At 39.6% G+C, this 15,944-nt stretch overlaps 1 protein-coding gene across 4 annotated transcripts in view; it reads left to right on the plus strand.

Annotated features, from left to right (window-relative positions):
* LOC129753496 (potassium voltage-gated channel protein Shal) overlaps positions 1 to 15,944 on the plus strand; it is a 784,223-nt gene that overhangs the window by 633,701 nt on the left and 134,578 nt on the right. For all 4 annotated transcript variants that reach the window (XM_055749315.1, XM_055749312.1, XM_055749313.1 and 1 more), the window contains one exon: positions 10,515 to 13,305. In XM_055749315.1, coding sequence (XP_055605290.1) covers positions 12,191 to 13,305 — 1,115 coding nt within the window. In that variant the 5' untranslated portion in view covers positions 10,515 to 12,190. The remainder of the gene's footprint in view (positions 1 to 10,514; positions 13,306 to 15,944) is intronic.

Raw genomic sequence — 15,944 nt, forward strand, 5'->3', positions numbered from 1 at the left:
GTCAAGTTGTCACTCCAAGTCTGATGGGGTTTCTTTTCCTGGGTTTTCGGGGTGTGGCCATATAAAAGTAATGATGCAAAATTAAAGATTTCAAGAATTCATAAAAGAAATTGTATTATGTGGATGCACCCGAAAAAAGTTACATGGTAGCTTCAAATAGTGTCATATTGACACTCAAGAGCGGATTAGGGTTAAATAATTCTCCATCACTCAACTCATTTCATGTTGAGTATCACTTGCCACCAATTAACTTTGACTCCTGTTTAGTGCATTGATGGACTAACAGGAGTCTATAAAAAAGTTAATCAGAATTTGCTGAATGATGGTAGACGTAACATTAAGAAATGTTGTTTCAAACTGCGCATTAAAAACTTTAGCAGACGAATCAAGCTAGGTCGTTGTTATCACTAATTAGCTGAAAATCATAGCTCATTCTGATCCATCGGATTATATTCCATTGGGTCTCATAAGATAATCTTACATTGTGGGTGAATTATATGCGGCCAAAAGGATGCCTCGTAAAATAGCAGGTAAATATAATTTTATTGCAGGTTTAAATAGAACAGAAGTTCAGATCAACATCAACTAGCTGGTACGTAGAACGACTGTTGTGGGGGTGCTTGAACGAAAAAATAATCTAATCTGCAGACGGCTACCGGATCTACACAAAACAGTGCTTAGCTGAACTGAATAACACCCTAGTGGATTGAGTGATGTGTGATTTTGGTTTGAAACACCACCGTTTTGCAATCTTGATAAATTTTTGAAGTCACCGACAGCCAAGCAGGATTCTATGCTGCCAGATGACAGCAGTCAACGTTTTTGATGGCAGTCAGCAGTATGCCCTCAGACTCTTAGAAGAAGTAAAAATCTCAATTCAGACGACTGCAAACTGCAGTGGAAAAGTCGTTTTGGGTACCAACCTAACTTACCAGCATCATGTGGGCAAACACTCCAATTGATAAACTTGTAATAAAACAAATCTCGACTGTGATTGCCATCTGGATAGACATGATTGTCACTCGCGTGGTGTCTTGCTCACAAGGGGTGTGAGTTAAAAACAAATAAGAAATCACTTTTTGTTGGAATTGAACTCTCATTTCTAACATCTTTATGAAGAATGAATTACGCGGTTCAAAAGAAGCAGCTCAGGAATGAATCTCAGTGCCGATAATCTTACTTAAATAATATTATCTACCCGTATCTTTATTTCCCTCAAGAATTTTGAAAATCTTCTTTATTTAACATCTTAATTACATATTTGTCCCGATTTCAAAATTACATATTTGTTTCCTAAGATTTTTTTCTGCATTAATCTTTTTTCTAGTTCATATATGAAGTCAATATGACACCGAAATTGAATTTCATTAATTTCGATTGGTCCATCTGGTTTGAGGACACCTACTCATACCGAAAGAAAGTCCCGGGAACAAAACATGTGTTAAATGAAAATCAGTTATCAACTGTGCCATTTAAAGACAGTTGACAGGTCATTAAAACTAATGTCGTTAAAAATTCGGTCTACGGACCAGAAATATTTCGATAACCGGAACCATACTGCAATGCAACATCATTCTGAAGGCACCCCCAAGCGATCTATAATGTTCAGCTTGTAGTAGCTGTATAAACATAACCATGCCTGTTTCAAAAGTTGCACTTTTTCTGCTCATCGTTGCAGTAGCCTTTTTTTTTGCATCGTATGATGTCTAGGCCAAGAATGAAAATTTATTCTTTCGCAATCAAGGAAACTTGTTCGTTCCTGTAGGATTTTCCCTCAATTGGAAAACAAATATAACTTTGCGCCTTTCTTTCTACTTTGCGGATATTGGGAAGGCATATATTTGAAGGCCGGACAAATTTAAAGGCAGGGCGAAAAAGATTCCTAAGCAAATGTTACAAAGCAAAGAGTGTACGGGAGAAGATAAACTTTTGGTTTCATACGACCACAAAGTACATGAAATTTTCTTCATATTAGAAAAGTTTGCCTATTCAGCTACTTTCCTAGTCAAACTAATAAAGAAAGACACATTTCTTTCCGGTCCGGAGAATAATCTTCACTTAGTGTTGGAACTGGGAGGATGATTTGAGTCAATTTTTGGTATTTTTCCTAGATTTTTTAGCTTAACTAGTTTTTATAAATCACCCACTGTGCCTGTTTGTTACATCTCCGTTTTGAACAAAATGCTGTGTCAACGTGTAAACTTTTTTTTGTTCTACTTCCGGAAAAAAGATGCTGAGAATGGCAATAAAAATGCAAACTAGGAAGAACAAAATTGAAATCTTCGGGTGCAATAGATTTGCATTTCATGAGGTTTACGTCTGGGTGATGAAGTTCTAACGAGCCAAAGGTTCAGAAGTAATGACAACGAACAAGAAAAAGATGCTTCCGGGTTGTTAAGAAAAAAAAAGAAACAGTATAATCGATGGTCACGGTAAGTTTCAACTTTGTAACTCTTCCAGTGACAACTGTTCTTTAATTGCTTTGCGAACTGGAATTTAAGATGATGGAAGATGTACCCTATTACACTGACGTATACTGATGTCAATTTTCTCAACTACGACAGACAAATATGAAAAAGATTTTTCCATTATTCAGAATGACATTGATGGTTTTCTTCTATGCAACCATTTTTCCCAGGTGAAATAGATCTGACATCCTTTACCTGTCATCGCCCAATGATAAAATCAACCAATTTGTCCAATTTCTCATTCCCTTCAAACGCTGGGTTGAGAAACGAATGATTGAAGACAAATTATTCAGAATTATCATCGGGTGGTGCAAACTTTTCGGAACGATGTTCACCTTCTATTCGCCATTTGCAAATCATTATGCAACACGGGAAACGAAATATTTGCACCACCTGATTGGATTTGATTCATCTCGATGTGGAGAAAGGCGATACCTACCTTCCTACCCATATTCCCTCGTCAGTCTGAATAATCGGAAGAAATTGGCCTGGAGGAAGCCAGCAGTGAGGGAAATTCAATTACACTCGCAATAATACATCGATTGAGCCAAGTGTTCGGATTGAGAATGCAAATTCTACCGGATCGGTGTTCTTTCGCCTCAATCGGATTCAGTGATGAAAAGGTTCATTCATCCGATTTCAAAGATGGCAAAGTTATGGCAGCCCTCAATAATTGAAACGGAGCATCAAATTGTGTGACCGTTTGAACTTTGAATTTCAATTGTAGCATTTCATCTGATCAAGAACTTTCGAATGCGATTAATGGAAAGATATAAAACTTATCTGTACCTCATTCTTTGTGCACCGGACTACGAGTTTGGATAGATTTTTCTCTTTTGTAGTAGAAAATTTGCTATATCGTTCATAATTGACTTTGATTTTATTGCATTTGTGTTGAATTTGAAATTATTATGCAATTAGTAACCAACCTTGCCCATTTCAAATCGATTTCTTCAAAAAGAGAATAAAAACTAATGAAATTTGAAACAGTATCTTCCAATAAGGACTAAAGAACACCGTTTTTCCATACCAAATTTCAAATCAAATCCCTGGTACATAAATCTCTTTTTAAAAAACTTTTATAAATTTGGTTGTTCGTTTTGACCAAAAAGGAAACTTTCTAAATTACAGGGTATTTGAAATTCGAAAAAAAAGTTGCAAAACGACACACCTTGCTGCACATAGCCTCACTCAGCCCTTAAAAAAAGTAAAATAAACATTGATTCCCTTAATCAATCGTTAGAGTATAATTTGAACTTCAAAATGCCATATTTTCAAAGCAATAGTAAATTTTCAATATTTTTAAGAACATTTTTTCAAAATGAATTTTATGGATTCAATTGATCCCCAGAGTCCAAAAATATAGATCGAAGCCATTGATTAGCAATAAATGACTTAGATTTGTCCAAAAACTTATATCTATGTATCCAGTATTTACCTGGCAAAAGGACTCAAAAACTGTATTTATCATAAAATTAGAAAATTACGCATTTAAATGCAATGACTATAGGGTAGAAGACAAACTTTAAGAATATATCTTTTTTTTCCTTAAGGCCCGCCACACTCCCCCACACCAAAAAACTCAATTTGAGCCTCCTGGTAATGGACACATCAGTTCTCGGCACGTCTGGCAGCTAAGATAAAAGAATTTAAGATCGCGTTCAATATTTACTCATGCCGAGAACTCAATTTTTTTTTAATGTGCGAGGTAATGTAACTTTAAGCAAAACAAATAACACTAAAAGTGAATCTCAGTGGAAAAAGTTTCCTTTTAAGAGATCCACTTAGAAAATAGGGAATTAAATTAAATAATTAAATAACTACTTATACTAATACTAATACATATAATTATAAGCAAAAAAAAAAATTAAAACTTATAATTAGGATTGATTAAGGAAAATATATAAAAAGCTGGCTAAGTTGTTGGTCGCGTATTAGCTAATATTTCTTTAAAATGTTGTATAGATTTGGTCTTAAAAATGTTCCGACTATTGGTGTTTTTAATATGCTCTGGAAGGTTGTTATACTTTGTAGGACCTATAAAAGAAATTCGTCGTTGCCCGAGGCTAGTAAACGATCTGCATCTTAAAAGATGATTAGCTTGCCTAGTGATATGAGAACGTACAAAATTTTGCGGTAGTGAACGTCAAATTCTGTAAATTATTAGAGGAATTTAAATTGTCAAAGACAAAAAGACATGTTTGTAAATCACATAGTTGCGCTAACGGTAAGATATTGTGAGATCTGTCAGAGTAAAGTAATTTGGAGGAGTACCAGCTGGGAAGATTAAAAATCATTTTTAAATATCGGTTTTGTAATACTTGTAGCCTAGAGAGCAAAGCTAATGCTGCTTAGACACTTACAAACAAATGAGAACTAACAAGGCGAAAATAGTCAATGGACCTTTTTTCTTTCGTTTATGGTTGATTTTGGCCAAGGCTTAAAGCTTTTTGAACAAAGGATCAAGTCTCCTGTAACTTAAAAAAAAAACACTTTTTTCCGTCTTGTTCTTCTTGTCTTCTTGCTCTTCCAAAGTTCCCGCTATATTATTGCCCAGTAGTGCTCCTCGGGACACAGTTCCAGACGGTTTGACAGGTTCATGTCCTTTGGAACAAAATGGACAGAATTGGCCTCATACCACTCCAGGACAATTTTAGAATAGTGGCATGATGCCAAATCTGGTCAAAATAGCAGAGCTTCGTCGTGCTACTGCAAGAACGGCAAAAGGTGCTTCTCGAGGCACTCAGATTTGTAGATCTCGCCCTCCTTTGTCACGAAAGGCTCACTCCTCAGTCCGCCAGTGCAGATGGCCTGCCAAACGAGATATTTGGAGGCGAACTTCGACATTTTCTTCTTCTTAGATTTGTCGTCCACATCGAACTTGCCCTTGCCGGTGAAAAACTCCAAACCCAGAATCTGCTTAAAATCGGCTTTTATATACGTTTCGTCGTCCATCTCACAGCAGCCATATTTTGTCAGCATCTTCTCGTAGAGCTTCCGTGCCCGAGTTTTAACCGTCGATTGTTGCAGCCCATCGCGGTTTGGGAAGTTCTCTACCTTATATGTTGTTGCATTTGTATTAATATTCAATAATTTCTCTCTCAATGTGATATGTCACGAGCGAACTGGCAACGTTTTTTAATAAAAAACTTCTCAGCAAAATTTTGCTAGCCTGCAGCGGATTACCTACCTACTTAAGGGTCCAGCGCCGATTGACCGGCGCATAGGGCTGAGATGAAAGATCTCCACTGCTGGCGATCCGAAGCCAGCGTCTTCACTTGCTGCCTGCCAAGGTTCTCGTCAACTGTGCGGATTTCAGCGGCTAGACTTCGCCGCCACGAGCTTTTGGGCCTGCCTCTTCTTCGATGCCCATCTGGATTCCAGTCAAGCGCCTCTCTGCAAATCTCGTTTTCATTCGCAGCGTGTGCCCAATCCATCTCCACTTACGTTCCCGAATCTCGATTTCTAGCGCCTTTTGATGACACCGGCGATGAAGTTCAACGGCAGTGCAGCGGATTGACAAACTAAAAACCCTGACAGGAAAACTTCAGTCGAAGATCAAGCCTAATTGACAAGCCGACAAGCCGAATTCGTCCGAAATCGGACACATTGTCTGATGAAATCTCCTGACTGGGCATTTTTCGGTTCGGAAAAGTTTGCAGTGGCTGTGGTGGAAAATGACAGACGTCAGGGTGAGTTCCGGAAAAAAAGTCGCAGGTGTGCGCACGAAGCTTCTCCCGGGGAGTCGAGATGCAAACTTTGAAGCGTACGGTTCGGTCCAATCAACGTCGGTGGTGGTACGCGAAACAGCCAGGTGGTCTGTCGATTCGCAACGGAATCGGAAAAGTGAAGGTGATAGCCCCCGGTGGCAGCAATATCAACAGTCGGGTCGTTCAGCAGCTACATACGAGACTGGAACACTGTCTCCAGTATCGTTACCGGAAAAGCCCATGTGGTTCCTCCTCAGTGGTCAAAGTCGGAGCATGGAACAATTCGGCCAGCGAGTCATTCCCCAATTGTCGGGGCCATTGAGTAACTGGCCAATCCACGACGGCGCAGCTTCCGCAGTGCCATTTCGCAATGAGGTCAGCATCGGAAACGGCAGGAGCGAGCCAACTAGCTCCGAGTTTCGCGCCCAAGGTGGATCGAGGTTCCGAATGGAGGGAAGTCACCGTGTTCATGTCGCAACATTGTGAACCATCCGACGAGGCAGTGAACTGTGAGTAACACGCTTTTTTTAAAATGGGTCAACTCTCGCCAATATAATCTGAATTAAAACAAATAACCATTTTTTTTTATTTTGTGGCACCGACCACCATATGCCCTCAACAATGTATGTAGTCCAGCTCTCTTCTTTGCATTCTGGACGTAGCTCTGCGACATGCCGATCTTTTTGCGGCTTGAGACGTTGGGATTTGCATCACCTTTCTCTCCGTCTTTTGGTTCTTCGGTCCCGGTTTTCTTCCAGCTCCTTTGCCGTGATCCAACGTCAACCGCTCTCGTAACCGCTTCAACACACTGGAGACGGTTGAATGGTGAATGTTCAACATTTCTCCCAACTGCCGGTGCGACAGGTCAGAAAATTCCAGGTGTTTGCAAAGAATTTGTTTTCTCGGCTTACGTTGGTTCACCTCCATTTTCGTTGAATCGAAAAACACGACTTCGAGTTTGACAGCATGTAAACAATACACATCAATGAGAAAGTGTGCAAAATTTGGTTGATTTTTATCCAATGGTAAAAAAGTTATGCCTGTTGAATGTGTCGCAATAATTTCGTGTTCGCCCCTGAAAATGTAGAATGATTGTGAATAAAGAATCGTTATTTGAATTCAAAACACATCAAACGTCTTCTTTTTTAAAGGTGTTAATATTTGTTCCATCATTTTTTGTTGAATTGATGCTAGTCGCTCCCAGATAACCACCAGCGTAATATCATCCTCGTCGTTGAAATCTGCCTTTCTGTGAAAAAATTTCCTATGTATGTATTTGCTGGTTGTTTTGTTAATAATATAATGATTTACCAAGATTCTGCTCCTGTGGGACAAAAACAACATTTTTCAAAACGAAAACTTTGGTTTTCGCTGTATTAAAAAGCCTTTTTTTTGTTAGTTAGTAACCACAGGTGGTAAATTCCGGTTTATGTATTGTATTCCAAGGCATGGCGAGCCACCGCGTCTCCCCAGTTTGCTACTCTGGGTCCATGGGCACAATGGGAAGACTATACCTCCTACTCCCTAAACTCCACCTGGGGCCGCAGACCTAGTTCCCACCCCGAACTGTTTAACACACTAAACTTCAATATTGGGAGGTCTATTCACGCTAGTGTGCTCCAGGGCAATATTCATTAACGGGACCACTGTCAGCGAAACCCCTCATCCTAACGACTCGACGCCTGAACTCTCCTCTTACGACTTGAGAACCGACATCTCCTCGCAATGACTCGAGATTCCTACACAAACCTCTCCTCTTCGCGACTCTCTCCTCTAAAGATTCGAGATCCGACCCCTTCTCACATCGACTCGAGATTGACCTGACCTCTGCACGATCCTCTGACGACTCGAAATCTCACATCTCGAGACACGAGACACATCACCTTATCATAACGACTCGAGGTGTTACTGTGAATATTTTGTTATTTATGCTGTTTATCGTCAACACATAACAACAACCATCAACGATAAGAAAATTCATCGTGAGTCTCAAGTTAGCAAACGTGACCTGTTTTCAAATATCATCACACACCGAAGATTATCCGAATCCACCTACATCTATCAAAGCCAATTCGCATGTCAATACAGCCGTTCGCGTCACTTCCGCAAAAGTTGGTTATTAACAGGCTAAAGCATGGATCATCAGAAATTTGGACGCACTGTTTATTATACCATAGCGCTCCTAGTTGTCGGATCTGGAATTTTTTGACAGTACTTTGTTCGGAAATGTTTCCTCTATCAGTGCTGAAAATTTCATTACGATTCGTTTTGTTCCAAAAAAGTTACACGTGATAGAAGCCGCGTGACGAAAATTAATTTTGGACACCCACGTTCAAAAACCCAATGTAGTCTGGTTCAAAAATCGCGAAATCTGATTTGAGGAGGCTTCCTGACCAAAAATTTTACAAAGCCACTGGTCGGAGTGATGTCCCCATCAAATTCAAATTCGTTTTTGCCAATAACTTTGCAGAAAAGTGATTGATCTGGCAAGATATTTGGAGCTGCGGCCGAAAAACCCCGGTTTTTTTGTGGAAAACAAGACCATGGACTCCGAAATGTACAAGGTGGAGTACCTGAAAAATGTTTCTTTTCCTTTTGTTAGATCTCACAAAGAACCAGTAAAGTTTTTGCTAGATTTAGCTTGCTGCCACTACAGCGAAGAGGTACTACAGTGGTATCTGGCCAACTGGTGGATTTTGTCGAAAAGGACGTCAACCCACCCAACTGCCCTCAATTCCGCCCTATCGAAAAATTTTGAGCAATTGTTAATCAGAAGATGGAAAAGAAAGGTAGGACGACTCGGGATGCAACAGAGATGAAGAGATTGTGGAACAAAATGGCCGCTGAGGTCAGTGAATTGGGTGTCCAAACTTAGAAAAGTGGTTATCGACGAAAAGTACGAAATTTCATCAAAACAACATCGGAATAATTTTTTTATTACTTTTCCTTACAAGTGCAGTAAAAACCCTACAATTTGAGCACAAAACATTTTTATTTCGTTTACATAGCTCCGAGATAGACCTTTTTAATACGTCCAGATTTGTAGTGATCCTTGCTTTAGAAGTCACACCGTCGAGAAAGACTTAAAGTGCTGCGGTGGAAAATCAATTTAGAAAAACCAACAAATTGGAACGTAGCTCTGGTGGTCCGGAAAAAGCATTGCATGCTGCATGAGAAAGTAACAACTCAACAATGTGCAGCAATCAATATTACCCTTAATGCGACATTAACATTCGTAGAGTAAAAATCGACACCACGAGTACTTAAGTTTCCAAAATCACCATTAAACCTTCAGCTTGCTGACATCAGGTAACTTCTTCATTATTTAGTGCGACATTCGTTCCTACATGAATGCTTCATCCAATGCTTCAGATTAGGAAAAGGACCAGACTAAAAGACGTGTGATTTTGAAACGCTAAAAGCACACGGAGATCAACAGCTTGAAGTTATAACCTCATTATCAGACGTAAGATACGGAAACTTAGACTGATAAAAACCTTTTTAAAGGCACTGACAAATCTCCTCCTCCCAGAAGATCGGAACGAGCCAGTTCAAATTGCACACGGAGATCAACAGCTTGAAGGTATGACCCAACATCGTGTTCTACGATATCTAAGACTGATAGACTTCTTTAAAGGCAATCCTAATCGTCCTCGGCTCGTTAGCTTTCCCAGAAGATCGGAACGAGCCATACACGGCACGAAGGAAACCAATTGCATTCTGCGTACCGCCCTTTAAATTGCATCCAGTTAAAAGGAAGGCTCTCGATAGAGGTAACTTAATGCAATCCAACGCTAACGTTTAAACATTAGGGTCTTTCATACAGATGCTGAAACGGAAGTCGTAACTGTCCCATTTCGAAATGAACTAAGCTTTATAAAAAAAAATCGATTATATGCTGTTTCCCTATGTTATTTGAAATTGAAAAAACGGATATCATCTTGAAATGATTCGTCGTCAATCTACATACAGTCGTAAGAGTTCAAATTCTTTAATATTTTAAGCTTTATACTCGAAATTTGATCATTTTACCAACCAACATTCAACAAAATTAAACATAACAACAAAATTTCCAGGTATGTAGGTACATATTTGATATTCACAGCTCTAGCCGGGAACATGTGACACAGAGCCTTAGAAAACCTAACAAATCCAAACTGTTGCCGTTTGGCTCGCTTCTAAGAGCATTTTAATGAACGATAACGAACCTATATATGGAGTTCACCTGGTTTAGCAAATGTCTCGGAATATTCAATTCTCTCCCACAATAATGAGCTAACAAATAACAAATGATACTAATGGCATTTTTTCTCACATTTTATCTTTTTCCTTCCAGACAGCTGAGAACTTTTTATCCCAATCCGTAATTCTGGCAGCGAAAAGAAGCAACCGGCAACGGATTCATAATCATCGTTCCTGAGCTCCTCGTTTTGGAATCGAAATAGCTTCCGACAGACTTTGGAACCTTACCACCGTGTGCCGGACGATTTTTTGTTTGAGTGAGGCAGAGAAAAAAAGGCGTGTTTTTTTTTACTTTTCCGAGGGCGTGGATGTTTTCTATTTTGTTTTTCCACGGACGTCTGTTTGTGGCTTCTGTGGTTTAGCACAAAAAAAAGTGTATTGTGTTTCGGGTTCGGTTTCTTGCTTTTCTGCAAAAGGGAGTTGAAACTTGGCAGCCATCGTTAGGGCTTATGACGGCTTAAACTGAGAAGAGTTATGCCCATGTTAGACCTTTTGACTGCGAGTGTGGCGTAGAGGCTCATTTTGGGGAGCCAAAAGAGAAATAAAAAGGAAATCGCAAAGCCCTACCGATAGTGTCGAAGCAGGAAAAATAACCTAATATGAGGTCCCGGCGAGGAAAAGCCTCTAGGTAACAAGCTATTTTGTGTTGTGCGTGTGTTTGTACCCGAAGGACAAGCCTGGTGAGATCTGTCCGAGAATTTAAGATCAAATGTTTAGGGATATTGCGAGAGCTTAGTGAGGCTTGGTCTGTTGGCCACTGAATGTTGTGTGTTGGTCCAGGACGTGGCAGCAAGATGGAAATGATTAATCATCGCTACAGTGACACGAAAATGTTGAACGTCGCTAGGAAGAAGGAGCGCTAAGCAAAAAAAAAGTGCTTGAGTTTTCTGCAACATTAACATCAAAAAGCTTGATGTTTAATAGCACCAACGAGAGAAAAAAAATATCGTCGTAATGTTAATCAGTCCATAAAGTGCACAAAAGAAGAAATCGTTATTAGTGAGAGTGCTTACGCTAGACAGCAGACATCAGCAATTGGTCCTTTCTTAGCGGCAGCGAAGCCTATCCTGGAAGTTCCGGGGATTTAAAATATTGCCGCTCGCAGCAACCCCCTGGAAACGGATTTGCATAAGCTAAGGAAAGCTCGCATCAGAATGTCGGAAAATGTAGACTAAGCAGAACTCAGCGGAATTGGTGCTCCTCGTTATTCGTCATTCATGCGCTTCGTTAAAAATTAGGCCAAATCATTACGATTAGCAGGCAGCCAAACTGAAGAAGCAGAATTAAAAAATAAAAAGCCAAGCTTAACCCAACGCAAAGCTGAGATTTGTTTTCCTTCTTGTTGGGCCTTGTCGTGTCTTTGCTGACAGAGCGTTTTTTTTCTGCGCTTTTTCATCTCTTCCAGCAGCCTATTATTATCTTGCACTGAAAATCCCCGAGCACACACAAAGCACATACAATTAAAAAGCGAAGCTGAAAATATTTCTACTGACGCGTAAAGCGTTCGTTCCCAGTTGTCGGAAATATCCCGGAAAGAAAGACCTCGACGGATGTCATAATTGGATTTATTACCCGGTGCGAGAAAAAAAAACACCCCACCTAGGGGACTCAACGGGAGGGTTTGGCTCAATAGAGTAAAGGTCATCCCGGACAGGCTAGAACAGGTCCCGCGGCCATAGTCTCAGCCGGTGGCCCCAACGCGTTCCTGAAGTAGCACACGCAGAGAGTCCTATTCTCTTGAGGTACCATTGAAAAATTCCTCCGAATAGTATGGCTTCGGTCGCCGCTTGGTTGCCATTCGCACGGGCGGCGGCCATCGGGTGGGTCCCTATAGCATCCCACCCACTCCCAGCACCGCCAGTATTCAAAGACCGCCTACGCTCCGAGGATGAGAAACTTATTATCAACGTTTCTGGCCGACGCTTCGAGACATGGCGGACGACGGTCGAAAAGTACCCGGACACATTGCTCGGTTCCAATGAGCGCGACTTTTTCTACGACGAGGATAGCAAGGAATATTTTTTCGATCGTGATCCAGATATCTTTAGGCACATATTAAACTATTATCGCACCGGAAAACTACACTACCCACGACACGAGTGTTTGCTCAGCTACGATGAGGAACTAGCATTTTTCGGGATCATGCCGGACGTGATCGGAGACTGCTGTTACGAAGACTACCGGGATCGAAAGCGCGAAAACGCTGAACGACTGATGGACGACAAACTGTCGGAGAATAGTGATAATAATCTACAACAGCTAACCAACATCAGGCAACGGATGTGGCGAGCATTCGAGAATCCACACACTTCCACTGCCGCCCTCGTGTTCTACTATGTTACGGGCTTCTTCATTGCTGTATCTGTGATGGCCAACGTCGTCGAGACGGTTCCTTGTGGTCTTCGGCCAGGCCGCGCCGGAACTCTCTCGTGTGGCGAACGGTATAAAATTGTATTCTTCTGCTTGGATACGGCATGCGTTATGATATTTACAGCCGAATATTTGCTTCGGTTATTTGCTGCCCCGAATCGGTGCAAATTTGTGCGAAGTGTGATGAGTATCATCGATGTGGTTGCCATCCTACCGTACTACATCGGTCTAGGAATCACCGACAACGACGATGTGTCCGGTGCTTTCGTAACGCTCAGAGTGTTCCGGGTGTTCCGAATCTTCAAGTTCTCTCGCCATTCGCAAGGTCTTCGAATCCTTGGCTACACGCTCAAATCGTGCGCCTCCGAGCTGGGTTTCCTGGTGTTTTCGCTGGCGATGGCCATCATCATCTTCGCCACGGTTATGTTCTACGCCGAGAAGAACGTACACGGTACGAACTTTACCTCCATTCCGGCGGCGTTTTGGTATACAATTGTCACAATGACAACGTTAGGGTGAGTACACTGAGAATCTTTTGATGTTGATTTTAATCTTTCAACCACAGAACCGAAACCAGACAACATCATAATAAAAAAAATTGCGAGCTGATTAAGGTAGATTTTTTTGTGACATATTTTAAATTATTATCATAATGTTTGAAACAATTTTTAAGGCTAAAGCCTTTGATCTATTGTAGAAATAAAAACAGCCTACACATTTGAAATAAACGATTAGTAAGTAATGATTGGCTGATATTCTGATATTTTTCTCACGGACAAGTGATAATCATCAGTAATCAGTGTCTACGAAAAGATGGGCATCCCGCTTCTAAGCACTATAAAATAAGTAATTACATCATTTACCCATCGTTGGCACCGAAGAGTGGTTGGACCTATTTCGTTACGGTCAAGTGACAGCGCGATCTACAATCATCATCGGTCGAACTGGACTGGACTGGTCCGGGACCGGATGATTTTTCACTTTTCCAGCAGCACCTTTCGGTAGCAAGGGATGGCATCATAAAAAACGTCCTTTCCAACGTCCCTTGTATCTTGTCTCCGAGTTTTTTTTTGCATTTACCTACCTTCCTAGCTACTGACCAAACCTATCTGTAGGCCTCGGTTGAGTGTTCTTCACTGAGAGAAAAAAGTAATTATCGTTAATGGAAAACCCTCCCACCCTAAATGGATTGACACCGAAGGGAAAAATCGTTTTATATACTTGAAAGGGTGATTGATCCATTTGATTTGCTGTTTATTACATTCAGCAAGTTACCAAGTCGAACATAGTTTCATCGATTGAAATTTCATATTTTTAAACCAGGTTTCTGAAAAATTTAAAATAACAATTTTTATGCCAATCACAACTACTCTGTGGTACAATTTAAAAGGAATTTTGTAACATTAATTTACACAGGTCTACAAATCAACTTGTTTCTTGATTCCAAGAGTATCAGGGCTGATTCTGACTATTTTAGGAGACTGAATCCAAAATTGCAATGAGTTTTTCTAAAACAGGTCTAGTTTTTAAAATCCAAGCATCTCCTCTGCTCTAGAGTGTCGATATGACACTAATAGAAGTTTGGCGGCTTGTAACTTTATTCGGGTACAATAAAATGAAAAAATAAACTTCTGGAATCCCTAATGAGTGCACTAAATTTTTTATTATGCACCTTTAATTTTTCTATAGACGCTCCCCGGAAGCCCAAACAAAAAAAAACTGATAATCAGATCTTGAATGTCAATTTGACACTCCTCGCTAAAAACCGCTTTATCTTTCTTGTTTCTCAACCGATTTTTACAAAATTTATATTTTTTGAAACCTCGTTATGTAACTCAAAAAAGCAGGCAACATCTGCAGTTATTTATTTTGACGTTATTTGAAGCCGATAAAAAAATCTATAAAACATGCTTCGAAAAATAAACTAAAATAATAGAACACCAGCTATCAAATGCTCAAAACAATATTTTCAAAGTATCGCAGCGCTAGTGTAATTACACCACTAGAACCGGCAAAAAACTGCCGAAAAAATATAATTTCATAGCGAGCCTCTAATCCATTTTCCAAACCACTTTTCAAACTTGTTCTATTGTGAGTGGAACTATTTTGACATTGGGTGAAAAGTACGTTTTACAACACATTTTCTAAACATTTTTTGTGGTCATGATCTTTTAAAAATAAAAAAAAATCCTCGTGCGCAACATATAACTTCAGTTTTATAAGGCATTAAGTGATTTTTTAAGGATTTGGTAGCTGGTCTAAAATCTTTTTTAAAAAATATGTTTTTTTCCGGATTCTTTGTCTTAGACTTTGATTGACGTTAAACGAATTTTTGTAGTTTAATAAAGTCTAGAAATTATATTTGAGTTTTATTACGAGGTTTCCGGAACTCTTAATTTTGTACAAATCATTTGAGAAACAAGAAATATATTGTGGTATTAGTCAAGAGTATTATATACTTCATGAACTTTAACGGGTTGAAAAACCTAGGAAATATTAGAGGTTTCAAAGTAAGAAACCCCCTTTAAAAAAATTTAAAATATTTCTGGCATTACAATGCATAGATATTTAAAATATTCAAATTAAAGGTTTAAACTTTTTTGAAGACAGCTTGTTTTTTTGACTGGTGCATAAAAGTTTTATTTTGATTTCAAGGAACAGGAATTTTTTGAAAGCCAAAATCAAAACGTTCTGCGGGCTCCAAAAAGTTGTAACTGTCCGTTTCTTTGAAAGTTGGATTTTGTACATTTTTCACAGTAATAGTGTTCCCCTCCATCTGTGAAATTCTTATCTTCTAATCTCAATTGAAACTGACAAACGCTACAGCAGGGGTGGCCAACGTTATCAACAAGCGGTCCAAATTTCAGAAATGAGATTGGCTGGCGTGCCAAAAAACAAAAACAAATTGTTCTAAAGTATTAAAAAAAATAACGACACATTTTTAAAAAAGGGTATTAAAAAACTTTTGCCTGAGTTACATCGAGTATAAGTCATTTTTGTTACTCGCCTATTTTTAAAATTTTTGTACCATTTGAAAAATAAATAGTAGAAATATTACTCTACACGAAATGAATTATCCCTCCCAACTAATTTATGTACGTCAATCTTTTCAAGGGATTTCGAACCGCTTCGGTATATTCCTCCTAGGAATGCC

Source organism: Uranotaenia lowii, chromosome 3 (assembly GCF_029784155.1).
Source record: "Uranotaenia lowii strain MFRU-FL chromosome 3, ASM2978415v1, whole genome shotgun sequence".
Lineage (NCBI taxonomy): Eukaryota > Metazoa > Arthropoda > Insecta > Diptera > Culicidae > Uranotaenia > Uranotaenia lowii.